The 20793-nt window shown below is 48.4% G+C and overlaps 1 protein-coding gene and 1 long non-coding RNA gene across 3 annotated transcripts in view; both read left to right on the plus strand.

Moving 5' to 3' along the window:
• LOC138740887 (uncharacterized) overlaps window positions 1–20793 on the plus strand; it is a 257137-nt gene that overhangs the window by 168611 nt on the left and 67733 nt on the right. The gene's annotated exons all lie outside the window — the stretch shown is intronic.
• LOC138740880 (sorting nexin-32-like) overlaps window positions 1–20793 on the plus strand; it is a 90660-nt gene that overhangs the window by 68262 nt on the left and 1605 nt on the right. For both annotated transcript variants that reach the window (XM_069894147.1, XM_069894148.1), the window contains 4 exons: window positions 1344–1383; window positions 7244–7330; window positions 11644–11803; window positions 14357–14442. In XM_069894147.1, the coding sequence (XP_069750248.1) occupies window positions 1344–1383; window positions 7244–7330; window positions 11644–11803; window positions 14357–14442 (373 nt within the window). The remainder of the gene's footprint in view (window positions 1–1343; window positions 1384–7243; window positions 7331–11643; window positions 11804–14356; window positions 14443–20793) is intronic.

The following is a 20793-nucleotide window of genomic DNA, read 5'->3' on the forward strand; positions in this document are numbered from 1 at the left end:
GGGAGCTTTTAATACATTGGTTAATTTTTTCAAGCTTAATTTCTGTGTCTGACCCCGGGGACAGTGCAGAGGGAGTTTCACTCTGTGTCTTCTCCCCAGGAGAGTGTGATGGGACAGGCGAAGGAAGCTTCACTCTGTGTCTGACCCCGGGAGTGTGTGATGGGATGGTGTGGAGGGAGCTTCACTCTGTGTCTGATCCCGGGAACGTGTGATGGAACTATGCGGAGGGAGCTTCCCTCTGTGTCTGACCCCGGGAGTGAGGGACGGGACGGTGTGGAGGGAGCTTCACTTTATGTCTGACCCCGGGAGCGTGTGATAGGACTGTGAACTCTGTGTCAGACCCCGGGAGTGTGTGATGAGATGGTGCGTGAGAGCTTCACTCTGTGTCTGACCCCAGGAGTGTGTGACAGGACAGTGCGGAAGGAACTTCCCTCTGTGTTTGACCCCAGGAATGAGTGATGGGACAGTGAGGAAGGAGCTTCACTCAGTGTCTGACCCCAGGGGTGAGTGACGGGACGGTGCGGAAGGAGCTTCACTCTGTGTCTGACCCCGGGAGTGTGTGACGGGACGGTGCGGAGGGAGCATTATTCTTTCAGTGAGCATTTAATTTTAAGCACTCAGCAGCTCGGGGACTGTCTGTGGAAAGGCAAGTATTTAACATGTCATGAGATTTGTCAGACCAGAAATTTCCTTTCATTCTCCACAGTTGCTGTCTGCCCTAATGAGGGTTAAATTTAAATTTAGACATATAGCCCAGTAAAAGGCCCACAAGGCAATGCCGCCCAATTACACCCAATGACTTACACTTCTGGTACGTTTTGAATGGTGGGAGGAAACCGGAGCCCCTGGGGAAAACCCATGCAGACGTGGGAGAACATACAAACTCCTTGCAGACAGTGCAGCATTTGAACCCCAATCTTGATTGCTGCCACTGTAACAGCATTGCGCTAACCGTTTACCCCAGCCATCCTACCCTCACCATTGCTGGTGTTATCTGTGGTAATTCCAGATTTCCAGCCTCTGTGGTTTGGTTTTGATGTTCGAGGGATCCCCTGCAGCAGTTGTACGCAGGGAGCTGCCTTCTGCTCCCACTATCTCTGGTGCCTGCGGCTGCCAGGAAGTTTGGCTCGATCTACCATGCAAGGCTCCAACTCATTGCTTCCTTGTGCATGCAGACACTGTTCAATGGGTAGTGCCTGTGGCTGCCAGGAAGTTTGGCTCGATCTACCATGCAAGGCTCCAACTCATTGCTTCCCTGTGCATGCAGGCACTGTTTAACTGGCAGGTTAAGGGTTGGCTGAGTTCCATTAAGATCAATGTCTCATGTTGCATTTCTTTTACAGAAACCTGCTCAAACTTGCCGAGCTGTTCGAGAAACTCAGGGTAAATACATTCCTTTCCTTCTCTCTGTCCCCGCCTTTCAACCACAGAACAATACATTGCAGAAACATGTTCTTGTTTGAGCTGAACTATTTTTCTGCCTAGTCCCATTGACCTGCACTCGGTCCATAGCCCTTTATACCCGTCCCGTCCACGTACCCGTCCAAATTCTTCTTAAATGTTAAAACTGAGTCCGCATTCACCACTTCAGCCAGCAGCTTATTCCCCACCCACATCGCTCTCTTTGAGAAGAAGTTCCCCCAACAGAATACAGAACCAAATCAAAAGGAAGAAACTGCTAAATTTACTGAAAAAAGAAAAAATTTGATATAGCATTCGTGCAAGAAACACACTTAACTGAAGTGGAGCACAAGAAATTAAAGAGAGATTGGATAGGACATGTAACAGCAGCGTCATATAATTCAAAAGCAAGAGGAGTAGCTATATTAATCTGTCAAAATGTACCAATTAAAATAGAAGAGGAAATAATAGATCCAGCAGGGAGATACGTAATGATAAAATGTCAGATATATTCGAAGTTTTGGAATTTACTCAATGTATATTCACCTAACGAAGAAGATCAAAAATTTACGCAAGATATTTTATTGAAGATAGCAGACACGCAAGGGAACATATTAATAGGAGGGGATTTCAACCTTAATTTGGATTCAAACATGGATAAAACTGGGAAAAAAAATTAACAGAAAGAAGAACAAAGTAACCAAATTTATAATTAAATCGATGGAAGAAATGCAACTTTTGGATATATGGAGGAAACAACACCCAAAGGAAAAGGAATATTCATATTATTCGGGTAGACATAAAACATACTCAAGAATAGACCTATTCCTGTTATCAGCTCACATGCAAGACAGAGTACGAAAAACAGAATATAAAGCTAGAATATTATTGGACCACCCACCCCTGATATTGACAATAGAGTTAGAGGACATCCCTCCAAGAATGTATAGATGGAGATTAAACTCCATGCTACTTAAAAGGCAGGATTTTAGAGAATTAATTAAAAGACAAATTAAAATGTACTTTGAAATAAATACGGAATCAGTGAAAGATAGGTTTATACTATGGGACGCAATGAAAGCGTTCATCAGAGGGCAAATAATAAGCTATGTAACTAAGATGAAGAAGGACTACAATCAGGAAACAGAGCAGTTGGAAAGGGAAATAGTAAATATAGAAAAAGAATTAGCAATGAAGGAAGACACAACTAAAAGAAGAGAATTGGCAGATAAAAAAATAAAATATGAAACACTACAAACATATAAGGTGGAGAAGAACATAATGAAGACGAAACAGAAATATTATGAACTAGGAGAAAAAAAATTCTAGCATGGCAGCTTAAGACAGAACAAACTAAGAGAATGGTATTGGCATCAAGGAAAAAAGACAAACAAATCACATATAATCCAACGGAGATTAATGAAAACTTCAGAGAATTCTACGAACAATTATACCAAACTGAAAACGAAGGGAAAGATGGCAAAATAGATGAATTTTTAACTAAAATTGAACTACCGAAATTACAAATAGAGGAACAAAATAAATTAACAGAACCATTTGAAATAGTAGAAATACAAGAGATAATAAAAAAAACTACCGAATAATAAAACACCAGGAGAGGATGGATTCCCAATAGAATTCTATAAAACATTTAAAGATTTATTAATTCCTCCCCTCCTGGAAGTAATCAACCAGATTGATAAAACACAAAGCTTACCAGATTCATGAAAACAGCAATAATTACAGTGATACCAAAGACAGGGAAAGATCCACTCGCACCAGCGTCATATAGACCAATATCTTTACTTAACACATATTATAAGATAATAGCTGAACTATTAGCAAACAGATTAGCCGACTACCAAAAATAGTAAATCTAGACCAAACTGGATTTATTAAAAAAAGATGAACAACAGACAATATTTGTAAATTTATTAACTTAAATCATGCAGTAGAAGGAAATAAAGCTCCAACAGTAGTGGTTGCTTTAGACGCAGAGAAGGCCTTTGACAGAGTAGAATGGAATTATTTATTCAAAGTACTACAAAAATTCAGTTTACCAGAGAAATATATTAATTGGATTAAAGCATTATATAAGGGGCCATTGGCGAAAGTGACAGTAAATGGATATATATCAAAGCAATTTAACTTAAGCAAATCAACAAGGCAGGGATGCCCACTATCGCCCTTATTGTTCGGGTTAGCCATAGAACCACTAGCAGAATTGATAAGAACAGAAAATAAAATAAAAGGGATAAAAATAAAAGACAAGGAATATAAAATCAGTTTATTTGCAGATGATGTTATAGTATACTTAACAGAACCAGAAATATCAATAAAAGAATTACATAAGAAATTGAAGGAATATAAAATTTTAAAAATAAAAAAAAAAAAAAAAAAGAAATTGAAGGAATATGGAGAAGTGTTGGGATACAAGATTAACGCAAATAAAAGTGAAGCAATGCCAATGAATAATGCGGATTTCTCAAAATTTGAGAAAGAATCACCATTCAGATGGCAAATGCAAGCAATAAGATACCTAGGTATTTCTTTCTTTGGCTTGGCTTCGCGGACGAAGATTTATGGAGGGGGTAAAAAGTCCACGTCAGCTGCAGGCTCGTTTGTGGCTGACAAGTCCGATGCGGGACAGGCAGACACGATTGCAGCGGTTGCAAGGGAAAATTGGTTGGTTGGGGTTGGGTGTTGGGTTTTTCCTCCTTTGCCTTTTGTCAGTGAGGTGGGCTCTGCGGTCTTCTTCAAAGGAGGTTGCTGCCCGCCAAACTGTGAGGCGCCAAGATGCACGGTTTGAGGCGATATCAGCCCACTGGCGGTGGTCAATGTGGCAGGCACCAAGAGATTTCTTTAGGCAGTCCTTGTACCTTTTCTTTGGTGCACCTCTGTCACGGTGGCCAGTGGAGAGTTCGCCATATAACACGATCTTGGGAAGGCGATGGTCCTCCATTCTGGAGACGTGACCCATCCAGCGCAGCTGGATCTTCAGCAGCGTGGACTCGATGCTGTCGACCTCTGCCATCTCGAGTACTTCGACGTTAGGGATGAAAGCGCTCCAATGGATGTTGAGGATGGAGCGGAGACAACGCTGGTGGAAGCGTTCTAGGAGCCGTAGGTGGTGCCGGTAGAGGACCCATGATTCGGAGCCGAACAGGAGTGTGGGTATGACAACAGCTCTGTATACACTTATCTTTGTGAGGTTTTTCAGTTGGTTGTTTTTCCAGACTCTTTTGTGTAGTCTTCCAAAGGCACTATTTGCCTTGGCGAGTCTGTTGTCTATCTCATTGTCGTTCCTTGCATCTGATGAAATACAAATAAATAAAAACCTCGGCCATCTATATAAACTCAATTATTATCCACTAATGAAAAAATTACAGGACGACTTAGAGCATTGGAAAGACTTACCACTAACACTAATAGGAAGGATAAACTGTATTAAAATATACATTTTCCCAAGGATACAATACCTATTTCAGGCATTGTCAATACACTTGACGGATAAATTCTTCAAGGAGTTAAAGAAAATAATAAGTAAATTTTTATGGAAAGGGAGGAAACCGAGGATAGCACTAGATAAATTAACAGAATGGTATAAACAAGGAGGCTTACAACTGCCAAACTTTAAAAATTATTATAGAGCCGCACACTTAAGATACCTATCAGATTTTTATCAAACAAGGGAAAAGCCAGATTGGACTAGATTAGAACTAGATAAAATAGGGGAGAAGATACCCGAACATATATAAATGGGATGAAAAATTGGTACAACGTAGGAATTCTCCAGTATTACATCATCTGCTCAATATTTGGAAGAAGATTCATGTAGAAAGGAATAAAACAAATTACCAACTACCAAAACTAATACCGACGCAAAATCAGTTAATTCCTTTTTTCAATAGATAACCTTTCCTTTAGAGAATGGGAGAAAAAAGGGATCAAAAGAATATAAAATTGCTTTTCAGGAAATAAATTATTATCCTTTGAACAAATGAAGGATAAATATAATATAACTCACGATACATTGTTGGCATACTACCAACTGGAATCCTACTTGAAGGACAAATTGGGAAGCAGTCTGAGTTTACCAGAGGGAAGTAATTTTGAATATGTGATTACAGACACAATGATAATCAAAAAATTTATAACAAACGTATATTAAACTACAAGAAAAGGAGAATGAGGAAACAAATGGTAAAACTAAACAAAAATGGGAACAAGATCTAAACAAAGATAAAGAAGGAAACATGGGAGAAGTTATGCTCAGGAACTATGAGAAATATAATAAATACGAGGTTACGTATGATACAATATAACTGGATACAGGCTATATATTACACCTCAAAAGTTAAATAAATGGGACCCAACAGTATCTGACAGATGTTTTTGCTGTAAAAAGGAAATGAGAAGTTCCCCCTAAACCTTTCCCTTTTCATCCTTAACCCACATCCTCTGTTTTGTATCTCACCCACCCTCAGTGGGAACGGCCAACCTACATTTACTCTGTCCGTCCTCCTCATAATTTTAAACACAATCAAATCTCCCCTCATTCTTTTACGCTCCAGGGAATAAAGTCCATAACTGTTTAACCTTTCCCTGTAACTCAGTTCCTGAAGTCCTGGCAACATCCTAGTAAATCTTTCTGCACTCTTTCTATCATATTGATATCCTCCTTGTCGTTAGGCATCCAGAACTGCACACAATTACACAACCTTAACATAACATCCCAATTCCTATCCTCAATACTTTGATTTATGAATGACAATATGCCAAGGGCTCTCTTTACCACTCTGTCCACCTGTGACACCACTCTCAGGGAATTCTGTATCTGTATTCTCAAATCCCTCTGTTCTACCGCACTCCTCAGTGCCCGACCATTCATGTCCTTTCTTGTCTTTCTTTTTCTTTGGCTTGGCTTCGCGGACAAAGATTTATGGAGGGGGTAAAAAGTCCACGTCAGCTGCAGACTCGTTTGTGGCTGACAAGTCCGATGCGGGACAGGCAGACACGATTGCAGCGGTTGCAGGGGAAAATTGGTTGGTTGGGGATGGGTGTTGGGTTTTTCCTCCTTTGCCTTTTGTCAGTGAGGTAGGCTCTGCGGTCTTCTTCAAAGGAGGTTGCTGCCCGCCAAACTGTGAGGCGCCAAGATGCACGGTTTGAGGCGATATCAGCCCACTGGCGGTGGTCAATGTGGCAGGCACCAAGAGATTTCTTTAGGCAGTCCTTGTACCTTTTCTTTGGTGCACCTCTGTCATGGTGGCCAGTGGAGAGCTCGCCATATAACACGATCTTGGGAAGGCGATGGTCCTCCATTCTGGAGACGTGACCCATCCAGCGCAGCTGGATCTTCAGCAGCGTGGACTCGATGCTGTCGACCTCTGCCATCTCGAGTACTTCGACGTTAGGGATGTAAGCGCTCCAATGGATGTTGAGGATGGAGCGGAGACAACGCTGGTGGAAGCGTTCTAGGAGCCGTAGGTGGTGCCGGTAGAGGACCCATGATTCGGAGCCGAACAGGAGTGTGGGTATGACAACGGCTCTGTATACGCTTATCTTTGTGAGGTTTTTCAGTTGGTTGTTTTTCCAGACTCTTTTGTGTAGTCTTCCAAAGGCGCTATTTGCCTTGGCGAGTCTGTCTGTCCTTTCTTGTATTATCCTTCCAAAATGCAACACCTCACACTTGCCTGCATTAATTCCATCCACCATTTTTCTAATTGGCCGTCCCCTCTTTCCCCCCCCCACCCCTCAACTGCCCAATCCCTCTTTCCACCTCCAGCCAGATCTTTTTAAGTGTCTTGGTAAAACATTAACCCTGAGACTTTGCTTTATGCAGAAATTGGAGGGGAGAGTGGCATCCGATGAAGACTTGAAGCTTTCTGACTTGCTACGATACTACATGAGGGATTCTCAGGCGGCCAAGGTGAGTGCACCAGTGATTTCATTCCCCAGCCAGCTGCTCCCTCTTATTTCCACGGTTCTCCCCCCCCCCTCTCTTCCCCCCCAGTCTGCTGACCACACACTAATTAGATTGAACCATAATTTTTTTCGAAACGTTTTCTTCCTGGGGGTAAAATAAAACTGGGGATTGTGACAGACAACTTCAAGCTGAACTCAAAGTTAATTTTAGATTTGCTGCATCACGTGGGAAATTGGAAAAAATGTTAAATTATTGATCAAATTTAGCATGTATAAAAACATATTGGGAGCAGGTGCAGCCTGTCAAGTCTTCTTCGCCATTCAGTGAGATTACTTCTGATTTGGCTGCAGACTTGGTTCCACCTATCCTCCACTCCCTCCAACCCCGGAGGGAGTCCGCAGAGGGGAAGGAAGTCTGCATGGTGCTCTGAGCTCCACTCACCCACTTCAGATCAGCATAATGATGCTGAGCCGAGCTCTCAGGTTGACTGCACACTTTGCACCACAAATATGAGGAGCCCAGGGTTGGTCTTGGTCACCAATTTTGCAATTGAAGTAGAGCTCATAGGCTTTCCTAATCAGTGCAGTCAGGCTGCGGCTTTAAGCCTTAAATGTAACAGAACGCCTTGCAGCTTTTGCAACACTGACAAGGCATTTCTGCTGCACTGAATCTTCCTGAAGACAATAAATGCTATTGTTAAGTACACTCACTATGCAGAACTTGTGCATCAATACTAGCACGCCATAAACCGAGAGACCCCACTGTTGCCAGGAGTAGGTGTTACCAGTTCTCTAGACCTGAGCCATCAATCAACTAATCCAGTCACTTGTGTGTGAGAGGGCTCGCGAGAGATTCCTCGGGACTGAGGGCATTGTAAATACTATAAATAGTTCTCTAATTGTAAATAAAAGGGTTTGTTCTTTGGATTTGGGAAAACACTGGTGTCGGTCATTTCTCTCTGGGTCTAACAAGGTGGAAGCTTGTCTTCCACACAATGCTTGCACACCACAAACCTTCGGCACATTCACAACAGTTTGGCGACGAGGATGGGAACCAAAGAATACACCTATCGTGATGGTCAATGTGCATTGCTGCTGAAACACAGAGATAAATCAGATGTGCAGCAGCTGGGGAGAATCCTAAGAAAAACTGGAGATGTTCTCCACCACGTACAAGTTGGACCAGCCATTGCCAACCCGTGGCAACCAGCAGAATGCAACCTCACTGAAAACACTAATGTTAGTCTCTTCTCTCTGGGTCTAACAAGGTGGAAGCTTGTATTCCACACAACGCGTGCACAGCACAAACTTTCGGCACATTCGCAACAGTCAACATGTCAATCTATATCAGTGTAATGCACAGCATCTGGATATGTGAGCTGCTTTTATAACTGGTCTGCATCTATCCTGATTAAACATGCCCAGGCTTAAGACAATATTTGCATAGTACCTGCACCGAGTTCCTGCTTGGACCAAGCAAACAGCTCGCTTTGTGGGCAATATACAAGTAGACTTCTCTTCGTTGTAGTGTTATCAATTCCTCCCCAAACCCCAACCCCATCAGCACTACCTACTCTCGTCCTCTTGCACCCCCAGATCCCCTTAACACAAGATTGAGTAAAACCCCAAAGCATTTTGCATGTGTTAAAGGAAAGATGGTAACCAGGGAACAAGTGTGGTGGGGGGAGGGGGGTGGGGTGGGGCAAAATGTAATCCAAGTTGTATAAAAACATATTGGGAGCAGGTGCAGCCTGTCAAGTCTTCTTCGCCATTCAGTGAGATTACTTCTGATTTGGCTGCAGACTTGGTCCCACCTATCCTCCACTCCCTCCAACCCCCGGAGGGAGTCCGCAGAGGGGAAGGAAGTCTGCATGGTGCTCTGAGCTCCACTCACCCACTTCAGAGCTGAAGGAGAGAGCCTGCTAACACCTGGGTCGAGTGCAGTTTGCAAAGCTAGCCGGGGGGGACTCAGCAGATCGCGCCGGTGTCCATCGGACGTTAAGGGGACCCTTGCCACTCTCTTTCCAGATCTGTTTTAGTCCGTTTACTGACGCGTTAACCAAGGAGCAGTGATGTTTTCTATTGCCAGCAGTCCAGCTGGATATCCCAAATAAGCAAAACTGTCGATTTTAGTTGTGGACCGCATACAGAACAATATAAGGAGTCACGGGCTGAACAATGTTAAGTCCGGCAGTTTTCAAATACAAGAAAAACGGGGTTTTAGACCAGAAAATCCCTTTGCCATAGAAAAATCGTTCTCTATCAAAATGACTATACGTCACAACTGAACAAATTTATTGTCCAACTACATAAACAACATTACATACAACCCTAAGATTCCTGAAGGCCAGGCAGAATTACCACTGTACTCAACGTACACATATGGGGAGTCTAACGGTGGAGGGGTAGCAGCTGTTCCTGAACCTGCTGGTGCGAGTCTTGTGGCACCTAGACCTCTTTCCTGATGGCAGTAGCAAGAACAGAGCATGTGCTTGGTGGGGTGGATCCTTGACGATCACTGCTGCTCTCCCGATGGCAGCGTTCCCTGTAGACGTTCTCGATTGGGGGGGGGGGAGAGAATAAAGTTTTACTGTCGATTTTGGTTAGTTTATTGATGTGCTTACATATTACACAGTAGCCATTTCTGTATCTGCTGCTCGTAAATTTAATTTAAATGAATAAAATACATTCAAAAAGCAGTGCAAAGTTTGATTTTAAAAAAAGCTGGGAGCAAAATAAGAGCAGGAGGAACGGTCAAGAAAGGAACAAGGCTGCGTCCAGCGTTCCAACGCAGCTCTCAGTGAATACAGTTCATAGCCCCCGTGTCCACCTGAATAATCCTGATGCAAAGTGGAAATATGTAGATAGGCTAAAAAAGTTAACAGATTCCTTGTAAATCAAACAAATGCATTTCCCCTTCTGTGACAAAGTATTCATTTTCCCACCATGTCTGAAATTTTTGACACTCCCTTGCTATTTTCTGTCTTTTTGGTTCTTCCATGTTTAATCAACTGTGGTGAACTTTTTTTAATTGAGGTGAACTTTTTTTTAAAAACTGAGGTAAATGCTTTTTTAAACGGAGGTCTATGTTTTTATCGGTAAAAAACCTTGATGAAGGGTTCCAGCCCGAAACATTGGTGATGTATCTTCATCTTTGCTACATAAAGGCACTGTTTGACTTGCTGAGTTTCATTGCATCAGTCGGTCTAGTAGTTGTTCAAAATGGCAGCCACAACTAGTGTTGAAACTAAGAAATGCATTGTACACATATATTGGCCACCCCTGGGGTAAGAGCCAAGGCAGCCCAGTTTGGTTATTGGGCCTGAGTCTGATAACAGCAGGGTGCGTGATTTCGCACTCATGAGTCTTCCTGGCGGGAGGGGATGAAGCGAGTGTGGCTTTGTGGGGGTGGGGGGGAGTGCAGTTTGAATATGTTGGCTGCTGTTCTTAGGTGTAGACGGAGGTTGTGGGGGGGGGGGGGGGGAAGGAATGTGAGGAATTGAGATCTCTCTGCCCCCTGATCATCCCTTCCTCTGCTGTTTGACAGGTGTAATTTCCCCAAATCTCACCACAGCCCATCGTATCCAGTATTTTTTTTTTAGACCTACAACACGGTAACCAGTCCTCTCTGCCCATGTGCCCTTGGCGCCCAATTTACACTCATTTGACCTACAATTCCTCCCCACCCCACCTCCAGCCATACATTTTGAAGAGTGGGAGGCAACTGGAGCCCTTGGGACAGGGGGTAAACATACAAACTCCTTAAAGACAGCACGGGATTCAAACTCTTGGCGCTGTAACAACGTAGCCCGGTTATATATATGTACAGTAAAAGTCCTAAAATCGGGGATTGGTCCGGATTCTCGGGCAGTAATTTTAAAATTCAAATTTAAGGAGAATAAATTGGTCATTTTTAATAGTTTATTAATGAAACATTACAACGGTCAAAATTTTAAAAAATTCTTTCTTATGTTTCCGCGACTTCTGCCTGGTCACTTGTTGCCGCTGTGCATCTGAGGAGCACGCACACAAAATGTTGTTTAAATTTCATCTGTTTGAGAGGTTTTGAGAAGACCGGATTCTCGGGCAGTCTAGATTTCTGACTTCTGGATTTTTGGACTTTTACTGCATTTGGATCCCATTTAACCACCACTCTAGCTGCTTTTGCCTGGGTGCCTTGTGTGGGCGCAGTCCTGTTCTGGCTTCTCGCCCAGAATCCTGGGTGTAACATCACTTCTTCAGGCTTCCCGCCAGAGGTCTCTCTGCCACGTTGCAGGAGCTGCTTGAATTTGGGTGCTTGTTGTTGTTGTTGTTCAGGACCTCCTGTACCGACGGGCCCGCTCCCTGTCCGACTACGAGAATGCCAACAAATCCTTGGACCGGGCTCGGATGAAAAACAAGGATGTGAAGCAGGCAGAAGCCAGCCAGCAGCTCTCCTGTCTCCGGTTCGAAAAGCTCTCCGAGTCGGCCAAGCAAGGTAACCCTCCCTAGAGACCCCCCCCCCACCCCTTCTCCTGAATTGGGAAAGGCTGTGGAGGTGGTGTGGAAATGAGGGGGGGGGGGGGTCACACAGGAATTCAAATGGAATGGGAGAGAGGTTCTTGGAGACCTATAACATTACAGCACAGTACAGGCCCTTCAGCCCACAATGTTGTGCTGACCTATATATGCCTACTTAAATTTTCCCTCCCTCACATCCATAACCTTGCATCTGTGTGCCTGAGAGTCTTTTAAATGTCCCCCCATGGGACCAGCCCCTGCAAGGCATTCCAAGCACCCAATACTCTGTACTTTTTAAAAAAACAACTTACCCCTGACGTCTTCCCTAAACTTTCCTCCCCTCACCTTGTACAGACGTCCTCTGGCATTTGCTGCTCTCACCTCAGGACGCCCACCCTATCCACCCCTCTCACAACCTTGCAGACCACTAAAGTCACCTCTCATCCTTCTTTGCTCCAAACTTTGCCTCCTAAGAAGCGTTCTCCAATCCAGGTGACATCCTAGTGAATCTCTGCACCTTCCCCATCCTTCCTGTAATGAGGCGACCAGAACAGAACACTAACTGGGGTCTCACAAGAGATTTATTGAATTGCAATGTGACCTCCAAACTCCTGAACTCAATCCCCTGACTAATGAAGCCCAGCATCCCATAGGCCTTCGCAATTGCGTGACAACCTTTAGAGGTCTATGGATTTGGACCCCAGGGTCACACTGTTAAGAATCCTTCAAAACACACTTATCCGGATTTGAACTCCATCTGCCACCTTTCCGTTCAACTCTGAATCTGTTCTGTATCCTGTTTATGTCGTGTCAGGGCTGCACATATGCTGAGCAAAAGGAGGTGTGAGGCCCTCCTTCCATCCGGGTCACCTTTGTTAGGACCTGTCAGGGTCACGTGAAGCCATGGGTCGCAGATGGTGGGGTGGTCTTTACGAGCAGATTTTACAAAGTGAAATTTATGGTTGTAAAACTAAAAAACATGCTGCAGATCAGTGGCCACGGTGACCCATCCAGTGTGGACCCCGCCATGGGAAACCAGTAGTCCTCCTTCAATGGCAGTCTGAGCTCCAAGGCAGGGCCTTTGCCGAAGGAGAACAGGGGAGGCAACTACTACAATCTGGAGGGTTGGAGATCATGACCTGATGGAGAGACTGGATTGCCCGTGCCCCACGCAGGGCACCTGAAGGACGATGTAAAGTAATTAGATGGGATAGAAGCAGGGAGGTTGTTCCCACCTGATGGTGAGACCAGCACTGGGGCAGGTCGCCTCATGAATCAGGGGAGTAGATGGGATGAACTTCATTTCCCAGGGAATAGGGAATTCTCAGCCGAAGGGAGGGGCCCTCATTGAATGAGTTTATGACATCTAGATTTTTTGTGGGAAAAAAAACACAAGGTCATGGACAGGTGGAGCTGAACCCACAGCCAAATCGTCTGTGATCTCATTGGATGGATGACCACCTCCTGCTCCTGTTTAGAAGCAGGAGCGGGAGTTGGCCATTCACCCCGTCGAACCCTGCCCCGCCATTCAATTAGATCATGGCTGGTCTGATGAGGGGCTCATCTCCGCCGACTTGCCTTTTCACCACATCCCTTAATTCCCAGACTATGTAAAAATGTATCCAATTTTGTTCTGTATATTTTCTGAGGTCACCTCCACTGTTTCAATGGGCAGTGAATTCCACAGATTACCCACCTTCTGGGAGAAGGAGTTCCTCCTCATCTCCGACATAAATCTACTCCCCTGGATCTTGAAGCTACGTCCCCTCGTTCTGGTCTCCCCCACCCATGGGAACAACTTACCCACCCAGAAGACTCGATCTCTCCTCATAGACCAACCCCCTCATCTCTGGAAACAACCTGGTGAACCTCCTCTGCACCACTGATCTCGGTGCTCTCAGTGACGAATGAGGTGAAAGGTTTCACCAAGACATTGTGATCATGGAAAAGCGGTATCAGGGCAACCGGAATCCATCAGTGCCGGCCGACTATTGTTGGACGCTGACAGGAGAGGGTTGTGAATTTGTGGAATTTGTTGCCACATGCAGCTGTGGAGGCCCGATCATGGGGGGAGGGTTTAAGGGGAAGATTGATCGGGATCAAGGGATATGGGGAATAGGCCGGAATGCTAGAAAGATTTCGCGGGGCAGATTTCCGGAGTAGACTCAATGGGCCAAATGGCCTAATTTTTCTTTATCTTACTATATATGTGAACCTCCATCTTCACCCTTTCCCCTGGCTCCACCTGCCTCTTCTTTCCCTTCCTCCAGCCTCCACCTGCAGACCCCTTTCCCTGACTGGGAACAGTTTTTTGGCCGCACTCACCTTATGTAGGCGGTGAGCATCCAGGGTGTGCAGCTTGTTTGTGGGCACCCACTGTGTAAGGGGAGGTGCATTATAACGTGGCCTGCTGAGGCACTGTTACTTAAGCTCTCGGCACCACTGAAGCCACTGGGTCCCCGTGCCTGGGTCTGTGCTGCCGAAATCCTCCAGCCCAGTCATGGCTCCTGTTTTGTTCCTTTTCCTTCAGAACTCTCCAACTTCAAAATCCGCCGAGTCGCTGCCTTCCGGAAAAATATGATTGAGATGACGGAACTGGAACTCAAACACGCCAAGGTAAGACCATGAGACAAAGGGGAAGAAATAGGCCCATTGAGTCTGCTGCGCCATTTAGTTGTGAGCTGATCCATTTTCCCACTTGGCACTGCCCGGCCTTCTTCCCCCTAACCTTCGATGCCCTGGCTAATCAACAACCTGTCAATCTCTGCCTTAAATACACCCAATGACCCACTCTCCACGACCACCTGGGGCCACAAATTCCACAGATTCACCTTCCTGAAGAAATACCGTGTCTCTTTTCTAAGTGGACACCCTTCAATCCTGAAGTTGTGCCCTCTTGTCCCAGACTCTCCACTGTGGGGAACAACCTTTCCACATCGACTCTGTCCACAACTTTAAACATTCAAAATGTTTCAATGAGATTCCAAACACCCCCCCCCCCACCCCCCACATTCTCCCAAATTCCAGCGAGTCCAGGTCAAGAGCCATCAAACACTTCTCGAACAATAACCATTTCATTCCTGGAATCATCCTTGTGAACCTCCTCTGAACCGTCTCCAACATCAACCCATCTTTTCTCAAACAAGGAGCCCAGAACTGCTCACAATTCTCCACGTGAAGCCTCACCAGGGCTTGATAAAGCCTCAACATCCCATCCCAGCTCTTAGATTCTATTACAGTCGTAACGAATGCCAGCATCGCATTTGCCTTCTTCATCCCCGACTCAACCTGCATGTTTCCCTCCACCCCGTCTTGCACGGGGGTCCCGGCTCCCTTCGCATCTGGGGATTTTCGATTTTCTCCCCATTTCACAAACTATCTGCCCGGTTATTTCTTCTACCCAAGTGCATGACCGTCCACTCTCCGAAATTGTATTTTAATTCGTAATCACGAGCCCCCACCCCCAATTAAAACTAGCATGGCCACCGGTGACCACTCGGCCCTTCTACCAATTCCGTCTCCTGCCTTCCGCTCCTCGCTGCTGCCTGAGACGCAGAGTCTAAGAAAAGTCTACAACACAAGGCAGATTTTAAGGTTAAGGGGAACAGACAGGTAAGTGGAGAAATGCTTACTGTCGAATCAGCCGTGATCCCTCACTCCTCACCGGATCCAAAGGCAAGGAGGCAGCCATCTGGCCCGAGGACCCTGCCCTCCCCTCCCCTCCGCGATGGGATCACAGCTAATTCCACTTACCCATCCGTTCCCTCAAACCTTAATATGCAAAAATATGTGTGGTAGACACCCCAGCCAGAGGTTCTAATCCCCTACCCACTGGAGAAACCTTTGTCTCTAATTTTAGGTAACCCCTGCCTCTATCTGGGTGGAGTGCTTTGGTCCCCCCGCCCCTCAAAGAGTCCTGACCCAAAATGTTTCCTGCCCATTTAGAGCACAACCTCTCTTCGTGGAGAGCTGCTGCATTTCCTGCTGTTCTCAACACCAGCCCATTCGCAAACTATTTTTTTCCCCAGCTATGGACTCCCCCCCCCCCCCCCCCCCCTGCCCCCACCACTTAGGACTCTGCTCAAAATTTTTGGGTCCCATTCCCTGTGAAGCTCTTAATTTTTTTAAATTAAATTTAGCCGCAAAGCCCAGCCCACCAGCCCGTGCTGCCTGATTTATACCCCAGTTGCTCCAGTATGTTTTTGAAAGGCGGGAGGAATCCGAAGCCTCGCAGACAAGGGGAGAACATACAAACTCCTTACAGACAGTGCGGGATTCAAACCCCCCAATCACTAGCGTGGGATTCGAACCCTCAGTCACTGGCACGGGATTCGAATCCCCGGTCCCTGGCGCGGGATTCGAATCCCCGGTGCCTGGCGCGGGATTCGAATCCCCGGTCACTGGCGCGGGATTCGACCCTCCATCCCCCGGTCACTGGCGCGGGATTTGAACCCCCTCCTGGACACTGGCGTGGGATTTGACCCCCCTCCTGGTCACTGGCGCGGGATTTGAACCCCCTCCTGGACACTGGCGTGGGATTTGACCCCCCTCCTGGTCACTGGCGCGGGATTGAAACCCCCTCCTGGACACTGACGCTGGATTTGAAAACACAAACCCCCCCCCCCCCTTCGGTTACTGGCGTGGGATTCAAATCCCCTCGGGTCACTGGCGAAGGATTCAACCCCTCCCGTCACTGGCGCGGGATTCAAACTCCCTCTGGTCACTGGCGCGGGATTCGACTCTTCCTGGTCACTGGCACAGGATTCAACCCCTCCCGGTCACTGGCGCGGGATTCAAACCCCCCCCCCCACCAGTCACTGGCGTGGGATTCAAACACTTTCGGATCACTGGCGTGGGATTGGACCCCTCCAGTCACTGGCGCGGGTTTCGATCCCTCTGGTTACTGGCGCAGGATTTAAACCCCCTCCTGGACACTGGCATGGGATTCGACCCCTCCCGTCGCTGGTGCGGGATTCGACCCCTCCCGTCGCTGGTGCGGGATTCGACCCCTCCCGTCGCTGGTGCGGAATTCGACCCCTCCCGTCGCTGGTGCGGGATTCGACCCCTCCCGTCGCTGGCGCGGGATTCTACCCCTCCCAGTCACTGGCGCAGGATTCGAACCCCCCAATGGTCACTGGCGTGGGATTCAAATCCCCTCCAGTCACTGGCACGGGATTCTACCCCTCCCAGTCACTGGCACGGGATTCGAACCCCCCAATGGTCACTGGCATGGGATTCAAACCCCTTCCGGTCACTGGAATGGGATTCAACCCTCCATCCCCCGGTCACTGGCGCGGGATTTGAACCCCCTCCTGGACACTGGCACGGGATTTGACCCCCCTCCTGGTCACTGGCGCGGGATTCGACCCCTCCAGTCACTGGCATGGGATTCGGACCCTGTCCTGGACACTGGTGTGGGATTCACCCCCTCTGGTCACTGGCGCGGGATTCAAACCCTCCATCCCCCGGTCACTAGTGCGGTATTCAAACCCCCCCCCCCCTCTGGTCACTGGCGCGGGATTGGACCCCTCCAGTCACTAGCACGGGATTCAACCCCTCCGGTCACTGCCGCGGGATTCAAACCCCCAGTCAATGGTGCGGGATTCGACCCTTCCAGTCACTGGCGCGGGATTCAAATCCTTCAGTCACTGTCGCGGGATTCGATCCCCCTGGTCAATGGCGCGGGATTTGGGGGAAAAGTATTGATGTGGGTTGAGAACTGGCTGGCAGGTAGAAGACAGAGAGTTGGGATAAATGGCTCATTTTCTGAGTGGCAGGCGGTGACCAGTGGGGTGCCACAGGGATATATACTGGGACCCCAGCTGTTCACAATTTACATTAATGATCTGGATGAGGGGATTGGATGTAATATCTCCAAATTTGCAGATGATACTAAGCTAGGAGGGGTTGTGTGCACGGAAGAGGGGGTCAGGAAGCTCCAGTGTGATTTGGATAAATTGAGGGACTGGGCAGATACATGGCAAATGCACTACAATGTGGATAAATGTGAGGTTATCCACTTTGGTAATACAAACCAGAGGGCAGATTACTATTTGAATGGCAATAGATTAAGAGATGGGGAAGTGCAGAGAGATCTAGGGGTACTTGTACACCAGTCCCTGAAGGCGAGCATGTAGATACAGCAGGCGGTTAAAAAGGCAAATGGTATGTTGGCCTTCATATCAAGAAGGTTTGAGTATAGGAACAAGGATACCTTACTGCAGTTGTACAGGGCCTTGGTGAGACCACACCTGGAGTATTGTGTGCACTTTTGGTCACCTTATCTAAGGAAGGATGTTCTTGCAATGGAGGGAGTGCAGAGGCGATTCACCAGGCTGATACCTGGAATGGCAGGAATGACTTATGAGGAAAGATTGCGCAAATTGGGATTGTACTCGCTGGAGTTTAGAAGATTGAGAGGGGATCTCATAGAGACATATAAAATTCTGGCAGGACTGGACGGAATGGATGCAGATGGGATGTTTCCAATGATGGGAAAATCCAGAACCCGGGGCCATGGTTTGAGGATAATAGGCAAACCGTTTAGGACCGAGTTGAGGAGGAATTTCTTTACCCAGAGGGTGGTGAATCTGTGGAATTCATTGCCACAGAGGGCAGTGGAGGCAGGTTCATTAAATCTATTTAAGAGGGAATTAGATATATTTCTTCATTATAAGGGTATTAAAGGTTACGGAGAGAAGGCGGGGATGGGGTACTGAACTTTAAGATCAGCCATGATCTCGTTGAATGACGGAGCAGGCTTGAAGGGTCGAATGACCTACTCCTGCTACTATCTTCTATGTTTCTATTCGACCCCTCCGGACACTGGCACAGGATTCGACCCCTCGGGTCACTGGCGTGGGATTCGAACCCCCCCCACCGGTCACTGGCGTGGGATTGGACCCCTCCAGTCACTGGCGCGGGTTTTGACCCCTCCGGTTACTGGCGCGGGATTTGAACCCCCTCCTGGACACTGGCGTGGGATTCGACCCCTCCTGTCACTGGCGTGGGATTCTACCCCTCCCAGTCACTGGCGCGGGATTCAACCCCTCCGGTCACTTGCGCAGGATTCTACCCCTCCCAGTCACTGGCGCGGGATTCAACCCCTCCAGTCACTTGCGCAGGATTCAACCCCTCCGGTCACTTGCGCAGGATTCAACCTCTCCAGTCACTGGCTTGGGATTCGACCCCTCTGGTCACTGGCGTGGGATTCGACCCCTCCCATCACTGGCATGGGAATCAAACCGCATCCGGTCACTGGTGCGATATTCTACCCCTCCCAGTCACTGGCACGAGATTCGACCCCCCCCCTCCAGTGGTCACTGGCATGGGATTCAAACCCCTTCCGGTCACTGGCGCAGGATTTGACCCCTCCTGTCACTGGCATAGGATTCAATCCCTCCCGTCACTGACATGGAATTCGACCCCTCCGGTCACTGGCGCGGTATTCAAACCCCATCCGGTCATTAGCGTGGGATTCGACCCCTCCTGTTCACTGGCACGGGATTTGACCCCCCCCCCCCGTCACTGTCGTGGGATTCGAGGTCACTGGCGCGGGATTTGACTCCTCTGGTCACTGGTGCAGGAATCGACCCCTCCGGTCACTGGTGCGGGATTCGACCCCTCCCGTCACTAGTGCAGGTATCAGACCCCCCACCCCGGTCACTACCGTGGGATTCAATCCCCCTCCAGTCACTGGCGCGGGATTTGATCCCTCCGGTCACTGGCGCAGGATTCAACCCCTCCGGTCACTGGCGCAGGATTCAACCCCTCCGGTCACTGGCGCGGGAATCGACCCCTTCGGTCACTGGTGCGGGATTCGACCCTTCCCGGTCACTGGCGCGGTATTCAAACCCCATCCGGTCATTAGCGTGGGATTCGACCCCCCCCCCCCCCGGTCACTGGCGCAGGATTTGACCCCTCCGGTCACTGGCGCGGGAATCGACCCCTCCGGTCACTGGTGCGGGATTCGACCCCTACGGTTACTGGCACGGGATTCTAATCCCTCCGGTCACTGGTGCGGTATTTGAACCCCCTCCTGGACACTGGTGCGGGATTCAACCCCTCCCGTCACTGACACGGGATTCGAGCCCTCCAGTCACTGGCGCGGTATTCAAACCCCATCCGGTCATTAGCGTGGGATTCGGCCCCTCCCGTTCACTGGCGCGGGATTCGACCCCCCCCCCCCGGTCACTGGCGCAGGATTCGACCCCTCCGGTCACTGGCGCGGGAATCGACCCCTCCAGTCACTGGTGCGGGATTCGACCCCTCCGGTTACTGGCACGGGATTCTATCCCTCCGGTCACTGGTGCGGTTTTTTAACCCCCTCCTGGACACTGGTGTGGGATTCAACCCCTCCCGTCATTGACATGGGATTCGAGCCCTTCGGTCACTGGCGCAAGATTCGACCCTCCCCTCCGGTCACTGGCGCGGGATTCAAACCCCCTCGAGTCACTGGCGTGGGATTCCACCCCTCCCCACCGGTCACTGGTGTGGGATTCAAACCCCCTCCGGTCACTGGTGCGGGATTTGAACCCCCTCCTGGACACTGGCGTGGGATTCGACCCCCCCCCCGTCAATGGCGCAGGATTCGACCCCTCCAGTCACTGGCGTGGGATTCAAATCCCCCGGTCACTGGCGCAAGATTCAAGCCCCCCGTTCACTGGTGCGGGATTTCCCCCCCCCCCTCCGGTCACTGGTGTGGGATTCAAACCCCCTCCGGTCACTGGTGCGGGATTTGAACCCCCTCCTGGACACTGGCGTGGGATTCGACCCCCCCCCCGTCAATGGCGCAGGATTCGACCCCTCCAGTCACTGGCGTGGGATTCAAATCCCCCGGTCACTGGCGCAAGATTCAAGCCCCCCGTTCACTGGTGCGGGATTTCCCCCCCCCCTCCGGTCACTGGTGTGGGATTCAAACCCCCTCCGGTCACTGGCGCGGGATTTGAACCCCCTCCTGGACACTGG

The sequence above is a fragment of the Narcine bancroftii genome, chromosome 8 (genome assembly GCF_036971445.1).
Source record: "Narcine bancroftii isolate sNarBan1 chromosome 8, sNarBan1.hap1, whole genome shotgun sequence".
Classification (NCBI taxonomy): Eukaryota; Metazoa; Chordata; class Chondrichthyes; order Torpediniformes; family Narcinidae; genus Narcine; species Narcine bancroftii.